General features: G+C 38.9%; 1 protein-coding gene across 5 annotated transcripts in view; it reads right to left on the bottom strand.

Moving 5' to 3' along the window:
• The window catches only part of LOC131470427 (Wilms tumor protein homolog), a 39,655-nt gene extending 22,861 nt beyond the window's left edge, over window positions 1-16,794 (bottom strand). For 3 of the 5 annotated variants that reach the window (XM_058646249.1, XM_058646250.1, XM_058646251.1), the window contains exon 1: window positions 860-1,732. In XM_058646249.1, coding sequence (XP_058502232.1) covers window positions 860-1,325 — 466 coding nt within the window. In that variant the 5' untranslated portion in view covers window positions 1,326-1,732. Of the gene's footprint in view, window positions 1-859; window positions 1,733-5,700; window positions 5,840-10,650; window positions 10,730-11,583; window positions 11,641-11,722; window positions 11,867-12,308; window positions 12,352-15,141; window positions 15,297-16,452 lie in introns of those variants that run through there. The other 2 variants (XM_058646247.1, XM_058646248.1) reach the window with 2 other exon arrangements.
• Between the last annotated feature and the right edge of the window lie 2,099 nt (window positions 16,795-18,893).

The raw sequence follows: 18,893 nt of genomic DNA, 5'->3' as shown, positions 1-18,893 counted from the left end.
CAGAACAACCACGAGCAAATTAAAAAAACAACATTGTTGTTTTTTTTTAAAGAGATTTGTTTTTTTAATGTCGTAAAGAAGCACCAGTGTGACTCATGTGTTCATGAACATGGCTCATGAACATGATGTTGATCCACAACAACTTCTGACATCTTTGGCTTCATATTTATCCTTCCATCATCACGTCACACTCTCTGTGTTCATTACAGCCCAGAATTATAAGAATATGTAAAAGGTATTTTTAATTCTTACATAATCAAATGAGTAAATGTTTTGCAGTGTAGTAATGTAAGACTGAAAGAGACACAACTCTATTAAATGTGTTACAGCACAATTTATCACTATTGGGACCAAATACACAGCAGTTATTGTTATTTGTGGTGGTTTTAAAAACGGTATTGTAACTACATAAACTTGTGTGAGCTCATTTTAAACACCAGCACAGTTAATCTTAGTCAATCCTCTCAGGTGGACAATCTACACATTTACAATAATCCAGAATATAACTAAAGCTACAGTTGAGGAAGAGGAGAAAGGGAGGAAGATGAAGTTCTAACACCTGTTTCCTTTCAACCTTGATTACCGTTTTGTTAAATCAGTGTCCTTATGTATTGTTTTTGTTTGTGTTTTATTATTTGTTGTCTTTATGTTTTTACATCATTTTGCAGAGCAACCTTTTGAAAACAGCTTGTCCTCAGTGTCACTGTTTAGATGAAGGACAATGATGATGATGATGATGATGATGAAGTGTTTGGCAACACATAATTCTTCATTCAGCTGAGTCTGACTTTGTTATTGAGACTTAGAGAGAGTGATGTTTTTTAAAAGGAAAGTAAAGAGGTGAGGTCTCTGGTCCTACCTGTCTGGTTGCGGGCCACCTGCTGCGCCGTGTCCATGCAGTTGGTCAGGTAAGGTGGGTTGCTGAACATCCTGCTGGGGGGCTGGTGGTGATGTGGAGCAGTCACAGGTTGGGGTTGGTTGGGTGCCGGTGGAGCCCCAAAAGCCGCCCCATACCTGCAGGCCCCAGTGCCCGTGAACTGTCCCGAGAAGTGGACGGTGAAGGCGCTGAGGCCACAGTGGGGGTCAGCCTCGTGGTGGTGGGGGTCACTGGTGGCTCCCCAGCTGGGCTCCTGCTTGATGAAGGAGTGGGAGCCCAGGGAGCTGTGGGGGGCGGCCAGGGAGGAGTAAGGGGACGGCGTGGTGTGAAAGTCCAGGACGGGAGCCCACTGTGGGGCCGTGCTGACGGGCAGCGCCGGGCAGCCGGGGCTGGGGCCCGGTGGGAGCGGGGTCAGCAGGGAGTTCAGGTCACGTATGTCTGAACCCATTGTGGTCCAGGGGAGGAGAGGCACGTCCAGCCTGGGTGTTTAACTGACCCAAACCCAAAACACCACCCAATGAATCCTGGACAGTTCTGCTGGTTTCTGCTTCTTCTCTTTCACTTCTTCAGTTGATTACGATGCAGCTGCTCTGGAAACTCTAGCACACAGAAGTTTGTGGAAACACAGGGGAAAAGTCACAACCGCAGCAGCAGCAGCAGAGGACGAGAAGAAAACTCTGATCAGATGTGCAGTTTTTCATCCACAGAAGCAGCAGGAGAAGAAGAAGAAGAAGAAGAAGAAGAGATGGAGAGGTTTCTACTCGGAGCCTCCACTGTGAATGACAGAGGGAGGATTGAGGAGGAGTGAGGAGGAGTAAGGAGGAGCTGCCCCTCTTCTCCCTCACTCATGTCAGCCATGTGTGTGCCTGTGAATGAGTGTGTGAGGGAGAGAGAGGGAGAGAGAGAGGTTAAGGGGCGGAGTCAGTAGGTGATGAGGGACAGGAGCGCTCTCTCTCTCTCTGACTTTATTCATTAAACTCTATGCTGAGCAGCACGCCTGCACATGCACAATTTATGACCTGCAGAGACCACAAAAATCTCCCATGTTGGTTAATTTGGAAAACAACAAGAAAAAAATTAAGGATTTTTATTTTAATAAATAAATATTTTTATTAATCTATAACTCGACTCTGCTGACCGTCATTTATTTCTTTGTACATGATATCATTATAAAGTCCACATGTATAATACAGATTATTTAAAATCGCATTAAAGACGTTTCTGTTCGGGAGACAAAGTAAACTGCAGCAGAAACACAGGCCTCGCGCACAAATCCTTTACGTAGTAAATTAAATGTAAGTCTTACACGATCATAAAACAAAAACAATTGTGTTGGTAATAAATCAATCCACACCTTTTTATACAATAAGCTTAATCGTGTTGAATCAATATAAAATGTGAGTGTCTGATTTAATTGTATTAAAGGCCTCTGTGGTCACACGCAGGTGAACGCACGAGACTTCATCTGTTTTTGTGGTTTATTCCGCTTTAATTACACTTTTTTTTGTTTTTTTTTTAAATATATTATTCTATTCATTTTAAGAATATTAGTAGTAATATGTACGTACATAACACAATGTGACACACAAAATAAGTTAAAGTCAGACACACACACACATAAACGCGGTTACAGTTTAGCTCTGCAGGACAGAAAAAAGAGAAAATTCTCAGACACATTTTCAAATAAATACATTATTATTATTGGTGACAGTCCTAATTAATCCTCATTAATCTTGACACGATCGTTCGTCTCGCTCCGTGTGTGTGTTACAAGCGCTGTATATAGACTATGATATATTTCATATGATACGACATTTTAAATCATTAAATCATCTTAATATCGTCGTATAAACAGCCATCGACACTGACAACATTAATATAATTCTCGGGATTATGTCAATTTAATGTCAAACTGCGTCTCAAAAATAACTTGCGGTAGCTTAATTGATTAATAATAATTAAGTGATCAATAATCGTCTAATTGTAACGAACACGTGTGTATAATCACTACAATCTCTTTCCGGTGTTTCATTTTGTCCTAAAATACACTCAAAATTAAAAATAATGAAAACTGACTTTTTCTCCAGCGTTTTAAACTTGAAAAAGTAACACTTCTTCCTTACTTGTGTCATAGTGTGAACTAAACTCACCCACACGAAGAAAAAAAAAAAACCGGGCTCTAGTCTGGACCAGTTTATGGCCTAAACCATAATTTAGGATGACCGTGGAGGCGGAGATTATGAGAGAATCTACAGCAGACAATCTCATTCACACACGTGACACTGGTTACATTTAGATAATACAAAATAATTAAAAAACAAAAACGGTTTAAAAATCATTTAAAAATGTCAATTTCCTGCTACAAATGCTTGAATATTTAACACATTTTTCAATTTTAATCAAAAAAACAAACAAACCAGTAATTTCAACTTTAAAGCAGTGTCCATTAAATGCTGCTCATGAATGACGTCACATGTGTTTTTATATTAATTATAAAATGAAGGTTTTTATTCCTGTGACATAGACAACGCTGCGAGCAGTCAGATCATTAGACAGAGAGCAGTGACGTCACCTCCCAGACGTCACCACACGCTATTGGTCGTTGCTGGACCGAAAGGCGGGGTCACGGTGGGTGAATGGGTGGGGCTAAGTGGTGGTTTGAGTGACAGCCACCGTCGCTGACTGTGATTGGCTGAGACCTGTCAATCAAAACCGAACGTTGTCCACTCAAACATACTTGACATAAAAAAAAAGAGTGAAATTATTTCCATCCACTTTAGCTCAGGCATATTTTAGATGTATACATTATCAACAGAATAAAAATATATAATACCAATTAATAAAAAAGCCAACATTAAAAATACACAAAGTACTAAAACCATTACACACACACAACTCTCTGCCCTTTTTAATGTTATCTTCTGATATCTTCTGTTTTGTCATGTGAACATGACAAAACACACACCCTAACTTTAACCACAATTAAAATCTCAGCCCTAAACTTAACCAGTTCCTCAGAAATTAGGTTCTGTCTCATTAGGACCAGGTTTCGGTCTCCATGAGGGCTACTGGTCCCGACAAGGTCAGTGTTTAGGCCTGAAAAGGTCTAAACAAGTTTGTGTGTGTGAAAAGGTCCACACACACAAACTTGTTTTTACATCTTAGTGAGGACACATCATTGCATTCCCTAGTCCCTCACCCTAAACATAACCATCACAACTAAGTGCCCAACATCAACATTTATTATTTTATCTGTTTTAATTGTTTATTTGCTGTATACAATCTTGTGTCTATTCAATGCTGTGTTTTTATGTTTATTTTTATGCACTTTATGTAAAGCACTTTGTGCATTATATTAAAAAAAAAAGACTTACTTAACCCTTACCCTTTCCGTAACCTAAATCCAATACAACCTAAAATAGGTCTAGTTGTGAGGCCCAGACAAAATCTCCCCACAAGGATTGTTTTTTACGTTCTCTTGGACCTTACAAAGATATAAATATATAAGTATACACACACACACACACACACACACACTGACCAAACCTTAAAGTATCACAGTTTAAGTGGGTTTTCCCCGCTTAACAGAAGTGTCCCCTCAGCGCTGTTGTATTCTTTCCCATCATGCACTTCTCCTGGAACCAGTTAAATCACTGACATGTCTCGATGTGTCAGTGGAAACAGAGCAAATCAAATTGTTGTTGTACTGTACTGTTGTATGCACAGGTTAAAAGCAAGAGAGACGACAATCAAACACACTTTCACATGTAAGTGGGTGTGTGTGTGTTTAATTGATGAGCAGAGATAAATGGTGACTTCACCATCTGGAAATCTAGTCTCTGGCTCTGCACAGAGAACTGCTGACCCACGATTCAACTCTTCAACTCCTCGAGGAACAAGAGAGAGTCAGAGTAAGTGAGTGTGTGAGAGGGCAAGAGAGAGAGAGAGAGAGAGAGAGAGGTTAGCAGAAGGAGAGAGTGAGGGAGCGAGTGTTAAAAGTGCTTGTCATGAAGCGAGAAATCAGTGGGTCAAACTGCCCTGTTCAGCCATCAACAAGTTCTGGAAGCAAGACTTCATGTATGTGTGCATGAAGACACACACACACACACACGTTTGCACAGCATACATTGTGAGAACACTCATTGACAATAATGTATTCTCTAGTCCCTTACCATAACCCTCAGTGCTCACACGGCACAGATCTGTGTCACAGGCGTACCCTTGGTAAATTGCTGTGGGAATAATACAAAACTCCTTATATGGGCCATCCTGTGGGTGTGGGTGCTAATGGGAACTTTACAAAATGTGTTTTTTCGTGTTCTTATGTATTGTTGAGTCAAAGTTATGACTAATTTTATATTGCATGTTTGTTTTTTGTTTTTTTAAAAAACTGGGAGTAGTGATAATTGTGCAGAAGTCATAAAAAATACGTTTTATAATTTTGTTTTTGTTCATAAAATTACAAATTTCATAAATTCAGTCTGATTTTAAATTTTTTTTTAGTATGTTTTGTTCAGGTATGTTAACATAGTTGATGAAAATTAATAAAAGAACAATTTAATCTGATTGCCTATAGGTTGTGTTAGAAAAAATAGATATAATACACTGTATTTTGCACGTTCTTATAGCCTCTGTATATATATTTTAACATAGTAATGGGGGAGGGGGGGAAGCAGCCTAAATGCTCTGTGTTCTAACCCAATACTAACCCTAACCCTAAAACCAAGTCTTATCCCTGAAAAAGCCCTTTAAAGTTGTGAGGACCAGACAAAATGTCCTCACTTCCCCACAATTGTACCTATAAAAGTGCACACACAGCTTACCGTTTAAAGTCCTGTCCATAACTTATGTCGTTTCCTTCAGAGCCAGACCGTGGCCGACGTGTGGGGAATAAAAAGGACGTAGCGGTGATGAAGTGTGAGCTAACTTCACTGACACTTGATCTCCTCTCCATGATTTACTCTGTAAAACACACAAACACATGTAAAAAGTGACTCACACATCATGTGTGAGTCGGTGTTGCAGATGACACGCTGGGTAAATAATGGCCAATCCAGACTGAAAGACAAGATGGCGATGTTACGTGTTTGTTTTGACAGCTGAGTCTGTAGTATTCATCATCACTGTATATAGCACAAAAATACTGTATCTAATATCTAAACTACATCTTCTGGCCTGTGATGGCAGAGTTTGACCAATCACAGTGCAGGTCAGAGAGGGAGAGCGCTCCTATTGGCTATTCAGTAAAAATGTCTCACCTGCATTGGTACAACATAGTGACTGCATTCCATTCAGCTGAAATCATCATTAATTCAAATTTGTAATGTTTGTACATACTATTTAGGTAAATTAAATTTATGTTTATTTCTTTGGATATTTTACTTGTGTTTTACCATTTATGGGTGAGGTCTTATACATGTGTTCTACTTTAATTTATTATTTTTCTCTGATGTTTTAGTCATAAACGTGCAAATAAATCAAACCAAAACAAAGTGATTGTGCAGAGGGTGACACAGCAGCACAAACTGAAGCAGCAAACATGCACTGAGTCATAATTAGGAACATAAATTAGATTAGAAACTACATTTTGACAAATTGTATAGGTTAAAAATCTAAATAAAAGTGACAAAATGTGCAAAGCTGAAAAGAAAAGAGAAACAGTTCAAGTTGACAAGGCAAGATTAATTATGTAAGTCAATAAAAACAACAAAGTATCAACTAAAATTCAAAAGTCCACTATTGTTACATGCGTTTAACTTCAAAAATCAAAGGATTTTTGTTCTAAATACACAAAGTCATGGCCTCACAATCTCACACTTCTCCCACTGTCAGTGACTGTTGGACACAAAGACACACTTGTGTCTTTTGTTGTGTGTTTCGCTGATAAATGTCCTCTGATCCATCATGATAAGGCCCTGTGATCTCTGATAGGACTCTGATAGGCAGGAGTCCCGAGGAGAAATAATCCAGCAGCACTCAGGTGGACAGACACAGGGACACAAGAAATGTCCTCCTCTCCACCACCTTTTTTCCACTCCCTCTCTGCCTTTTCTTATTCCTTCCACAGGAACATAGAAAAAAGACAGACATCTACGTTTTAAAAGAGAAAGACAATCACACTGGAGTGCCTCAGATCCCAGAGGAGCGCTCAGGCATCTGACCAGTCAACCAATATGGTTTAAAGATTGATGGCCCCCACGGCCAATGGAACGCATTCCTGCTCCACGAAACAACAAATTATCTTCAAATGAAAACTCATCTACCTCACTCCCATCCCAGTGCTTTCTCTAGAAACACTGAGATCCCAGTGACCCGGGAAATATTTTTGTTTTCCCCATATTCAGCAGACTCATGTTAGGATGAAGCCTTGTTGATTTATTGGCTTCATCATCATCAATGAGCCACTTGTGTTTTCTATTTTTTTTCCCCTCAAACGATCGTAAAAATACATCTGTTGTACAGGTAATATGAAGTCTATATGCATATTTGTTTATATGATGAAATATGAAATATTTACTGGGAAAAACCCTATCCTATTACGTCACATCAGTGTCTTAGTGTCTCTGAATCAAATCCATGACTCATCAAACCCTGAGGGTCATTCCAATAAAAAAAATGTCAATGTGACTTTTTAAAATTTGTTGCTTATTCAGTGTCATGAAAATTTTTTTTTTTATAAAAGCCCCTACAGGTTTCCACCACACCCTCATCCATAGTTATAATCTAATGTTGTTCTATGTTCTTGTTTTTCAGATAAAATAACTATATAGATAAAAAAAATAATGACATTTTAATCAGTAAAATACATACAAGTCAACACGTTCTTTGCTTTAATGTATTTTCCAAGATATTGTGTACTATCATGTTGGGGACCTAAATGTGTTTACAAACTCACATAACGGGGACTTGTCTCCTTTATGGGGACAAAAAAGCAGGTCCCCATAACATAAATGATTAGATTTTAAGTTGAAGACATGTTGGATGGTTAGGATGAGGTTAAGGTTAGGCCAGTGGTGAAGGTTAGAGTAAAGGCCCATTTATATTCCATTTTACATCTGGATGTTTACTCAACACTTCCTCTGCAATGCTGAGTATTAAGTTGTAGGCATCAACAAACATGGTTATTTTATTGTTCTTGGAATGTAAGTCGTCTCATTAATAGGGAATGGCAGCATTTTCACTATTTACGTCTCTTCTTTGTGTTTTTTTTGACTGATTGACTCTAGACTGCCCCTGCGATTTTCAGTGGTATTGCTCCGTTTTGTCTGCACAAAGATGAGCAAAATGAACGCATGAAAGATAAAAATTCTGTGCAGTGTGTAAATGAGTCAAAAGTCTCCAGGAAATGTTGTATACGTCAATGTAATGTCCTCTGAAGTCATGGAAACCAGACTGTGTGTGTGTGTTTTCTGCCTTATTTCGACCAAACTCTTTTTTGTTTACTCATCAATATTTTCCACCAATATCTTCTTTATACCAACAGAGACAAAACGAGGAGACATAAGTTTGTCTTAGTTTTATATCGTATCATTTCTTTGACTCTAACTTGGAGATTTAGACAACCAAACTAACTTATACAAACCCCGATTGCACCGTAAATACCGACATCAAGTAAGCATATGGAAATGAGATTACACAGCAATGGAAACATATGTGTACATATATATATATATATATATATATATATTAAAGAACAGCAGATAAAATGTCCAACAAATATGAAAACTCTTCTCTTGTTTTATGTTTTATTTCTCAGAGGAAAGAGTCAAATTCTAAGAAGTGGTGTCAAGTTGGAGGCAGGATTATGAAGAAAGATGTCTCCATATTCTTTTTTTTTCATGAAACTGAATAAGCAACAAATTTAAAATAAAGGCACATTAACATTTCTATTGAAACGACTCCCAGGGTTTGATGAGTCATGGATTAGAGGCAGAGTAAGGAAGAGGAGAGGTCATGCACTGGTCACACTGAGAAAACAAGTCGTGTCATTCAATGTTAACAATAAAAAGAACAAGGTTTTCGGGCATTTCTCTCGCTGACGGTGATAATTAATGGCTGTGTGTGAACCAAGTTCGTCTGCCGTGACCTTTAAACCCCAAATAATGTATTCCGTGGTCAATGCTGACCTCAGAAGACAGAGACACTCCCTTGCTAACACAGGTGGTGAACTGGATTGACCTGGACTCAGATGGACTCTATCTCTCTGAAGGTATGTAATTAAAGAGGCATCATGGAGCTGAATCCAAGAGAGAAAGATCAGTGAGCATGGTACCAGCAGGTGATGCAGCATTTATCAGTTATGAATAAATGAACCGGTATTCAAACACTCCTATTATACACACAGACACACTCAGACGTTCACAAACATAAATTAACAGAGTAAACTAGACTTGCTACAAATGAATGAGATAAATCATTCATTATTACAGTGTATGTAATGTAATATAATAATCCAATTTGAACTACATTTATAAAGTAGCCAAAAAACTGTCATTCTTCATGTTGTTTCTTAGCGTATCTTCAGGGATTCTTGAGTATCTTAACAGAAAATGACTTTGGAAGACGTTGAAGTCAACTTTTACTTGAGTAAAAGTATTAAAGTATATGACATTTACTGTACTCAAGTATTAAAGTACATTTTCTGATATAAAATGTACATACGTTTTAGAAGAAATAGTATTACAAAAAGTGAGGAGTTAGAATTGAGCGATGGTCATTCAGTGGTAGAGCTGGAAGGTTGTGGGTCCCCACTAGTCTATATGTGTGTCCTTGGGCAAGACCCATGACCACATCTTAAATAAATAGTTTGTTTAGAACAAAAAGCCAATAAAAGCGGTCCATGGAAAGACAAATTAAAGGTTTCTCTTCACCCACTAGCTCTAAAGAACTGTCTCGTTTTTGCCTTTTGTCTTATCAGAGTAAACCAGTAAAAGAAGCTATGACCTCTGAAAACAAAACAATGAGTCTGAGCAACTGCAGAGTTGTAACAAGTAGATTTGTCACTTCAAATGTCTCCATTTACGTCAAGTCAAAAGCAGTGACGTAATGCTACTTTCCAGTCCTTTAAACACTGCTTGTTAAAAGTAAATAATCACAACACAAAATATTCTCATACCAAGTCATACAATTTGTCCAGTGTATTATTAAGCACTTTTAAATAGTGTTTTTTCGCGTGGCAAATACACATTTTTAGATATTTGTCAATGCGGTGAAATAATAAGATATCCTGCCCACAAACAGACAGTAATAAGTCAGTATTAATGTGCAGAAGGGAAATTTCCTGTGTGAAGAACGATCAGGCTTTACAGATGTTTTTGTGGAGGCAGATGTGAGAGAGAGAGGACATACAGAGACAGAGTTTGGCCGGCGCTCAGCTTTGCTTGGCTGTGTAAAGTAAGTTATGTTCTGGCTGTTGCAGGCGATTCTTCAAAGATACTATCTCTGTCTCCGAGCAGGCGGCTGAAGGAAGAACTCGGTATGTCGTAGCTATATATATTTCCAGAGTTAAATAGCACTGTAACAAATCATGGCTCTCCTCCTTAATATTCAGCCAGACCCACCTGACACGATCAGAAGCTTTAAATATGAGTGAATAGATGTCTGAAAGTGCATTCAGACACTTGATTTCCCTTTGATTTAATGCACCACACATTTAAACTAGTAAGAATTGATGCTCCACCAGTCAAAGACCATACATTAATTATTCATGTGTCAGAAATGTGTCGATATTTGAACCGTGTCTACTATTTATTGATATATAAGATTTATTTTACCCTTAAACTGTTGGGGAACATGTTCTTCAGGTAGGTCATGGCCAGAGGAAGCGCAGGCACTGAAAACAGACCTTACGTACTGTAAACACACAAAAAACTGTTAGATAAGTACGGATAAGGATTCAGCTGGTAAAGAAAGAAAGAAAGAAAGAAAGAAAGAAAGATAGAAAGAAAGAAAGAAAGGAAGGAAAGTATGTCCAAAAGGACAATAACTATTAATATGATCACTATAGAGTTTGCAGTTTTTTGTGATTTTTCATTGGTAACAAAATAACATTTTAAAGTTTCCCTTTTTCTTCAGTGTGCAAAATTCTTGCTAATGTACAAATCTGGACATGGACTTTTTTTTTTGATTTACAATCTTTTGGGGCCTCTAACGTCCCACATTTGAGAGACTGTACTCTATATAGGACTCTATGTATTTTGCTATTTGATATAAATGTGTATGTTTTATTGTCTCATATATGTTCTCTAAAGTTCCTAAATAAATAGAGTTCACTGATTTACATAATTTACCTTTTTAATTATTTTTTTTTTAAATCTTATTTATTCTTTTCTTCTTTTATATCTTTAAACATTTGCACTAACGATTATTTCACGATCTATTAATCAGTCTTGATTAATCGAGTACTTGTTTGGTCTTTAAAATGTTGAAACATTTTGATCAGTGTTTACCAAACCTGGAAGGTCTAATTTTTGTCCCCAAACCAAAATTATTCAGTTTGAATGATTTCTTTGTTATATGGAGCAAAAAGACAGAACTATTTAATTACTGAAAAGTTTCTAAATAGTTGATGATTCATTTTGTCGATGCATTTTTGCAGCCCTAAACATTATTAATCTTAATATTTTTTTCTTTTACACCCTTTCAAATATTTTTGATTTTTATCTTTTATTGTACTGTCTCTGTGTTGTTTTTGAATATGTGCGTACCTTGAATCTGCCCTTGCGTATAAAAAGTGCTCTGTAAGTAAAACAGCCGTGCCTCGCCTAGTACAGAAAAACAGACAAGACACAGCAAATTAGTTTTCTCCCACTCTTCCATGGTGAACTCAGGCTCCAGTGAACTCACTCTGCTCTCCGTCTTCATCTTGTCCTTGTCACCTGCTCATAATGAGCCAGAGTCAGTCAGCCAACCAGCACAATAAAGTAGCTAACAGGGAGTCAGGAGAGAAGCAGACGACCCTGCTGGCAATGAAAACTCCTGGCAAGAAAACTGAGAGGAACACAGACAAGCAGATATCAGACTGGAGGAAGGACTGTGTACGAGTGTGTGTTGGGTTCACCAGCTGGTCAGTCGAAAAAAAAAACCCCGAAATCAAACATTTTTGGCCTATCATCACATAAAAGTCCTTTTCTCGTAAGCAAGTGGAACTGTGTACTTCCGTCTTCTGAACCAAATGTAATGCTGCATCACTTGGTGTGGTTTACTCTCTTAGATCATTCTTAGATAAATCCTCTTTTTCAGAACACAGAAGACTAGTAGAGGTAGAAGTAGTAGAGCTTTGTTGTAATTATTGAAAAAGGACCAAAGGTGTGACAACTTAAACAAAATAGAATAATAAAAATAAGTTTACATACAGTATGACAAGAATACACAATAAAACATAAATGAGGAAGTCACAACACAAATATAAGGAATGGAAAAAGTCACATACCTCTTCCCTGCAACTCAAAACAAATGGACAGCAAAAATACATTCTGTGGAATGAAACATATAATAATAATTGACATTGTTACACATATACAGTAACTTATAGAAGCAATACATTTTAAGCTTTTTCTATATCTGCACTTGTATACAAATACAGTCTCAGTATCATTTAAAGCTAGTGTTATAACATTTCTTTGGCCAGTCATAATATTATCAGTGTTTTTAGCTGACAGGGACACCAAAGTTACTGGTCTCCCACTGCCTCTTTTTAATAAGTTTGTGTCAGTGAGGTAGATCTGAACGAAGGACTTCAAACACCAAAGTTACAAAATAACACACATGAACTTACTGATGTACTCAACGGAAGATCAAAGGGTCCTGTGTGCAATCACAGATTTTCTCTCTGGACTTTGGTGCAGGGATTTGATCACTTTACAAAGCAATACAAAACTCAGTTACCGGTTGCAAAAGGATGTCTGATGGAGAGGCAAAGCAGCAGGTATACTCCCAAGACAACAGGGATTTATTGGGTGAGGCTTTTTTTGTGACCCCCATGTTGTCAGCGAGAGCAGAACAAAATTGTTGGCTACTAGGCAAATGGGGTGTACACATTTTTAAAAATCCTGAACCATTACATTAATGTTAGTCACTGGAGCTGTGTGCTTGTGTACTAATATGTGTATTTATATATTTGTGAGGTCCAAAAAGCATTTTGTCTGGGCCTCACAACTTTTAGTTAGAACTTTTTGAGGGTTAAGCCATAGGGTTAGGGGGTTAGGGTAAATAAAATAGATAAAAACATAAAGTACGTCACAATAAAGTGCATAAAAACATAGCATATTCATACGGCAATAAAAACAATTCAAACAGTACAATAAAACAAATGTTTTTTACCCAAAAGTTATACAGAACTTCCTTACAGTCTTCAGTTAAGGGTTAAGGTTAGGCACTTAGTTGTGATGGTTATGGTTAGGCTAAGGGACTAGGGAATGCATTATGTCAATAATGTGTCCTTACTAGGCCTCACAACTTTAAAGGGCTTTTTCTGGGTTAAGACCTGGTTTTAGGGTTAAGGTTATAATTGGGTTCATGTTAGGGTAAGGGCTAAAGTTAGGCACTTAGTTGTGATGGTTAAGGTTAAGGTAAGGGGCTAGGGAATGCATTATGTGTCCTCACTAAGATATAACAAACATTTGTGTGTGTGAGTGTGTGTGTTTTATGGGGGGCTGAGGACGTAGCTCAGTCTTGCGGCCTCCTGCTGCAGAGTGACTGCTCGCAATGATGAAGTGCTAGACACATTCCAGCACTTTAATAACAAATGGGCTGACAGGGAATGATGGTGGCGGACCATGGGTTCAGTCATCAAGTACAATATTTAACATTGTGCCTCAGCGCGACATTGTCTGGAATCATCTCTGGCTGTGAAGATGTGACGCTGTGATGCTCAGCTGAAACTCTGCAGCCCCGATGGACGCTTCTCCGCTCTCTTTAGCATCTCTATCTTCTGTTTGTTTTCTTTTTTTTATCCGAACTCCCCTCCAATTCTCAACCTTCTATTTCGAGTTCCACATGTTGCTCTTGGAGGACGGCCTGACTTCACTTCCGACATGACGGAGCACACGAAAAACAAACAAGTGTTTCGTCTTTTATCAGAGACACAGAGAGAGAGATGACCAGCGGGCAGGAGCTCCGGAGCTGGTCTGAATCTGATTACCTTTGACCTCATTTTTCCCCACCATCTGACAGGTCATTAGGGGCTAAACTGAACGCCATCAGTCAACAACCAACAGATTACATCGATTCTCTGAATAGTTGTTTCACAGCAAAAAACACTCTATCCATCATTTTGTCAATTAGTTATTAAAAAAGTTGAGCTGCGATCATGGTCTAAAGTAAACCTAACAAAAAATTGGACAAATGTATTATCAATCAGGCAAAATTGAACATATGCGATAGGAAAATGTGAGTGAAAAATGTTTGCCAGCTATGAAAAACCATTTTGGAGGACGGAAAAAAAGAACATGAGAACAAATAACAGACAGGAACTACAGGAAGTGAGTAAATCAAAGTGCTGACCTCGGTGTATCAGTAAATCAACCACTGGAGCCACTGTTAAAATTACTGGTCGACAGAATGAATGTTAAGCCTTAAAAATAGAAAAATGAACCTTGGCTTTACAACACTAAAACACAACCTGTGGACAAATTTAGGAGCTTTGCATCGACAGCAAAAACAGAAAAGCATGTAGTCACAAACTGTTCTCCCACACAGTGTGAGTCAGAGCGGCAGGTCGAAGAGGTCTGGCAGGATTTAAATAACAGCAGATACGTGACGGTATATATGTTCATCCACACAAGTGAGCAGGTTATTTGCTTCAGCTACTGTTGTGGCACCCCTCTGCTAAATATGCAGTGTTTGTTCTGGATAATACGCAGCCATAACAACCGCCAGTGTGAGTCCGAGGTCCAACTATGATAAAGTGACAACGAGAAGAAAAATGACTTTGAGTAATCAGCCACATCACACTGTTTCAGAACAAATGAAAAGCTGCTCGTTGCTATTTTCTTGACAAATCAGCTGTTATTTCTACTTGTTACAGTGGTGTGTTTTGGATGTTGTTCACCATAAACGCAGTTTTAATTTTTCTTACACTTCATTCTTACGTCCTGCTGACACCAGCTGCTCAAAACAAACTTATAATATTGTTTTTAAAGTGGAACTTTGCAAGTCTGGCTGCTTTCTTCTCCACAGAACTCCCCCTACAGTTTTAGAGTTGTACATATTAAACATCCATCCATGCAGTCTACCACTTTATCCTCACTATTGTAAAAACTCACACCTGATGATCATTCAAAAAAAGCTGGTCCGATCCTTACTCGTGTGAGACCCCTCGCTTGGTCAAACAGTTGCTTCCTCTTCCTCACTTCCTCCAACAGCGGTTTCTCTGCTTCTTTTTTGCCGGCTCTGCCATGATGAATGTCTAAAATAACACTATCACAACGCTATTGATTAGAAATGACTTCATGAAATATAGTTCAGTCAAATGAGGTACTGCACCTAGAACCCACATATAACAGGAGCTGTTGATCCACTGCTGCCTCTGTCATGAAGTTACACAGTTACAGTTAGTTATTAGTTACTAAACGAGGCAGCAGAAGACCAGCAGTTGACCAGATTTTCTTATTAGGCACAGGTGATGCATATTAGGGTGGAGCAGCAGGTACTCACACAGGTGGGAAACATTGGGGAAACTGATTGTGGCCCAGCACCCATAAGAATCTGAACTCCTTTTTTAAAGGAGTCTCCAGATTTGCGATCTGACCACTGCCATGTTGACATTCTTCACATGGAAGTTCACAGACATCAGGCAGACAATATCAGCTGTCAATCACACTTGTGTCATACTTCATCATCTATTTTCCTCTAAATAGGAACAATATTTACAAAAATGACATCATGATTGACACTGAAATTATTTACTGACATTATAAATCAAGTAAGAAATAGACTTCTTTTCCCATAGACCTCCATTCAAATGGAATTCTTTTTGCAACCAGCACAGTTGCCCCCTGGTGGCTGTTCTATATATTCTTACTTCCTGATTAGCATCACTGACAAACTGGAGGACTTTTTTTTCTAGTGATGAAGCAACCTAAAACAAGACAAGCTTTTGCACAGTCTCAGATTAACCATTACTTTTATGAATATGGTGTTTGTGCAGCTCTACATCAGTGTGTCGCAATCCTGAAAAGAAATGTTGAGCTCGTCATCAAGCTCTGCAAAATCCTGATAACGACCCGTTCATTTGAATCAGGTGTGTTGGAGCAGGCCAGCATCTAAAACATGCAGGACAGGGGTCCCCGAGGACCAGGATTGAGAAACACCACATGATGTCTTTTTCCACTTGTATTGTGGTCCAGCCTGTCTACTGCTGGACAATCACTTCCTGTTTTATATCCCAATATCTTCACCAACTGTTTAAAATAAAGCCACGTCCTCCCATGTATTAAGTCTCCATGTAAAACATGAGACCAGTTCTGGGTCAGTATTAGATTATCACATGCATAGAGGAATTTCCCTGTCGTGTTATATTTATATCTTTGACCTTGTTCATACTAAAACTGTGTCAAGTGAGGAAAAAATATTACCCTCTGGTGAGATCATAAAATTTCCTTTTGGTTGCATTTGATTTGTCTTTATATTCGCTCTTTATCTCCTGGGTCTGGCTCCTCCAGCATACCAGGGGGTCATCCAGACGTGTCCCCATGCGGGGAAGGCTCTCTCTGGGTAGAGGCCGGCGGTTCTCTGGGCAGACCAGTCCGAGTGAAACCGCAGAGGCCGTGAGCCGTAGAGCGTATAGGAAAAGGACACTGGCTCTGCTAATGGAATCATAACAGAGGGAGACATTCATCTGCGTCATGGTGTCGTTCCTATCAAAACAAACAGACCTGAGATGAATCTGAGTGGCTAATGGGCCAGTCAGTGGGATTACTCTTCCATTTTTAATCATGATCACTTTCCGTTTTCCTGTCAGCTCCTCTCAGCATGCTACAATGAAAGAGGGAAGAAATTAAATGGGGTTTGAACCTGTCTTTCTCTGTCTATAGATTCTTTGACAACCAGTCACACATTGTACTTTATAATCTGATTATAGTGCCGTAAAAAAAAAAAAACCTTTTGAACGCTGACTGCATCAAAAACTATTTAAATCTACAATATCTTCATTTTCACTACATTATGTGACCATTAAACACCCATTTTCTGACTGGAAATAGAAGTTTTTAAACTACACACACTCTACACCAAAGTCCATGGAGAAAATCATTGTTTTTAGATTATGAGGACACAAGAGCTGTTGGTCCGCTGCTGCCTCTATAGTTAGTTTGAATCACTTTGGTAAACATGGACAAAGGATTTCGAACACAAAACACATAGCACATTTGAATTTACTGATGGAGGTAGCAGTGGGTCCTGTGTGCAGATGCACAAAATTGTTGATTTTCTCTATGGACTTTGGTGTAGCGACAAAGTGACGCAGACTTTACAGTCATTAAAGGCTGTCTAAGAGCAAGATAAGGTAGCAAACATATTCTTAAGTTATCTTATAGCTAAACTGGGATAGATTTACTAAGAGAACCTTTAGTTAAATTGACTAAATCTTGTTTTCAGTGAGAGTGAGCCTCTGTGCGTCAGTGCAGCGGGTGCACACAAGCAAAGTCAGTGCTGACCATATGTTAGTACTTCAAACAACCACGCTTCACAAAAACTGAGCCATCACTTTAATGTGCCTGTTTCTCTGCGATCTGATAATACTGCTACGCACTGTTACAATTCATAAACACAAATCACATGTAACATGACACCATCTGTTCATTGTTTCAATGCCGCACAGGTCCAATCTACTTGAAATAAAATCCAACAAGCAACAAGGTCAAACATCGCAGCCGTTATCTACGAGTCCAAGCGATGATTCAACGTCAAAACACAAGGTAAACAACAGTGTTGTTACGCACTAAGAGGCCTCCAATCCGTTACTCTTGAAGCCAGTAACTCGATACATTTGTACCATAATGGAGCTTGGCAGGTCGTTACGGGTCTGTGATTTGTGTGGCAGTGCACAAGTGAATGTGTGACATGGAGAAATGAAGGAATGTGGTGCTTCAAACAGATAAAATGTTTTAAATAAGTGATATTTACTGACACAATTGCGACAAGAACTCACAAAAACTGGCATCAAGATGGAAAAAAGTGTGGGACAGCGCAGAGAGACAGAGAGACAGAGAGAAAGAGACAGGAGATAATGGTCATGACAGGTTTATAGGATTCCTTGGAGGGAAAAAAAGAGTTCTCTATCTTGCCAACCATGAGCAACGCACTGAGGGAGGGGCTCACATACCAACACCTCCTGCAGTCAAAGTGTGTGCAAATGACTGTGTCTGTGTGACCCAGACCCAAAAGTTTAAGGCCCCCACTCCATCAATAACAAATTGGCTTCATCTAGTCAGGTGGAGTGCACGTGCAGACACACACACACACACACACACCGGTAGATGTATAGGCAGCGGTGAGTGTTTGTCTGTGGGAGGACCATGTACCCATAAGAAGTTAAAGCCTTCCCAGGAAATCAGAAACGTATGTCTGCCGCCATGGTGGTCCTCGGTGGAGGATAATTCAGTCACAGCTACAGTCCACAGAGTATCACTGCTCAGACCAGTTCCTCCATCTCTCACTCCATCTTATCTCTACCTCTCTTCTCATTATCCTTTCATGGTCTTAACGTGTTCTTTGTGACACAGACCTTTACTGTATTCACATTACCTCCAGCCTACTGGATGAGTCTTTCAGAGCCAGATTGCATCTGAACAAAGAAGAGGAGACAGGGAACAGATGAGGGGGGGGAAGAATCAGGAACCTGCTGCTTAAGACAGTCCTTTCAGGTATAAAAACACTCTCACCATTTGGTTGTTATTTATTTAATCATGTATTTATTCATTTGTGTGTGAAAACATCCAACGAACATTGGCTAGTGTGGGCCACTATGTGGAGCTGGTTAGGTGATGACTCTAGACCAGAGGTCTGCAACCTTCTC

This window comes from Solea solea, chromosome 12 (assembly GCF_958295425.1).
Source record: "Solea solea chromosome 12, fSolSol10.1, whole genome shotgun sequence".
In the NCBI taxonomy this organism is placed as follows: Eukaryota; Metazoa; Chordata; class Actinopteri; order Pleuronectiformes; family Soleidae; genus Solea; species Solea solea.
The sequence above is the reverse complement of the archived record's forward strand: the minus strand, read 5'-3'. Positions and strand labels throughout refer to the sequence as shown.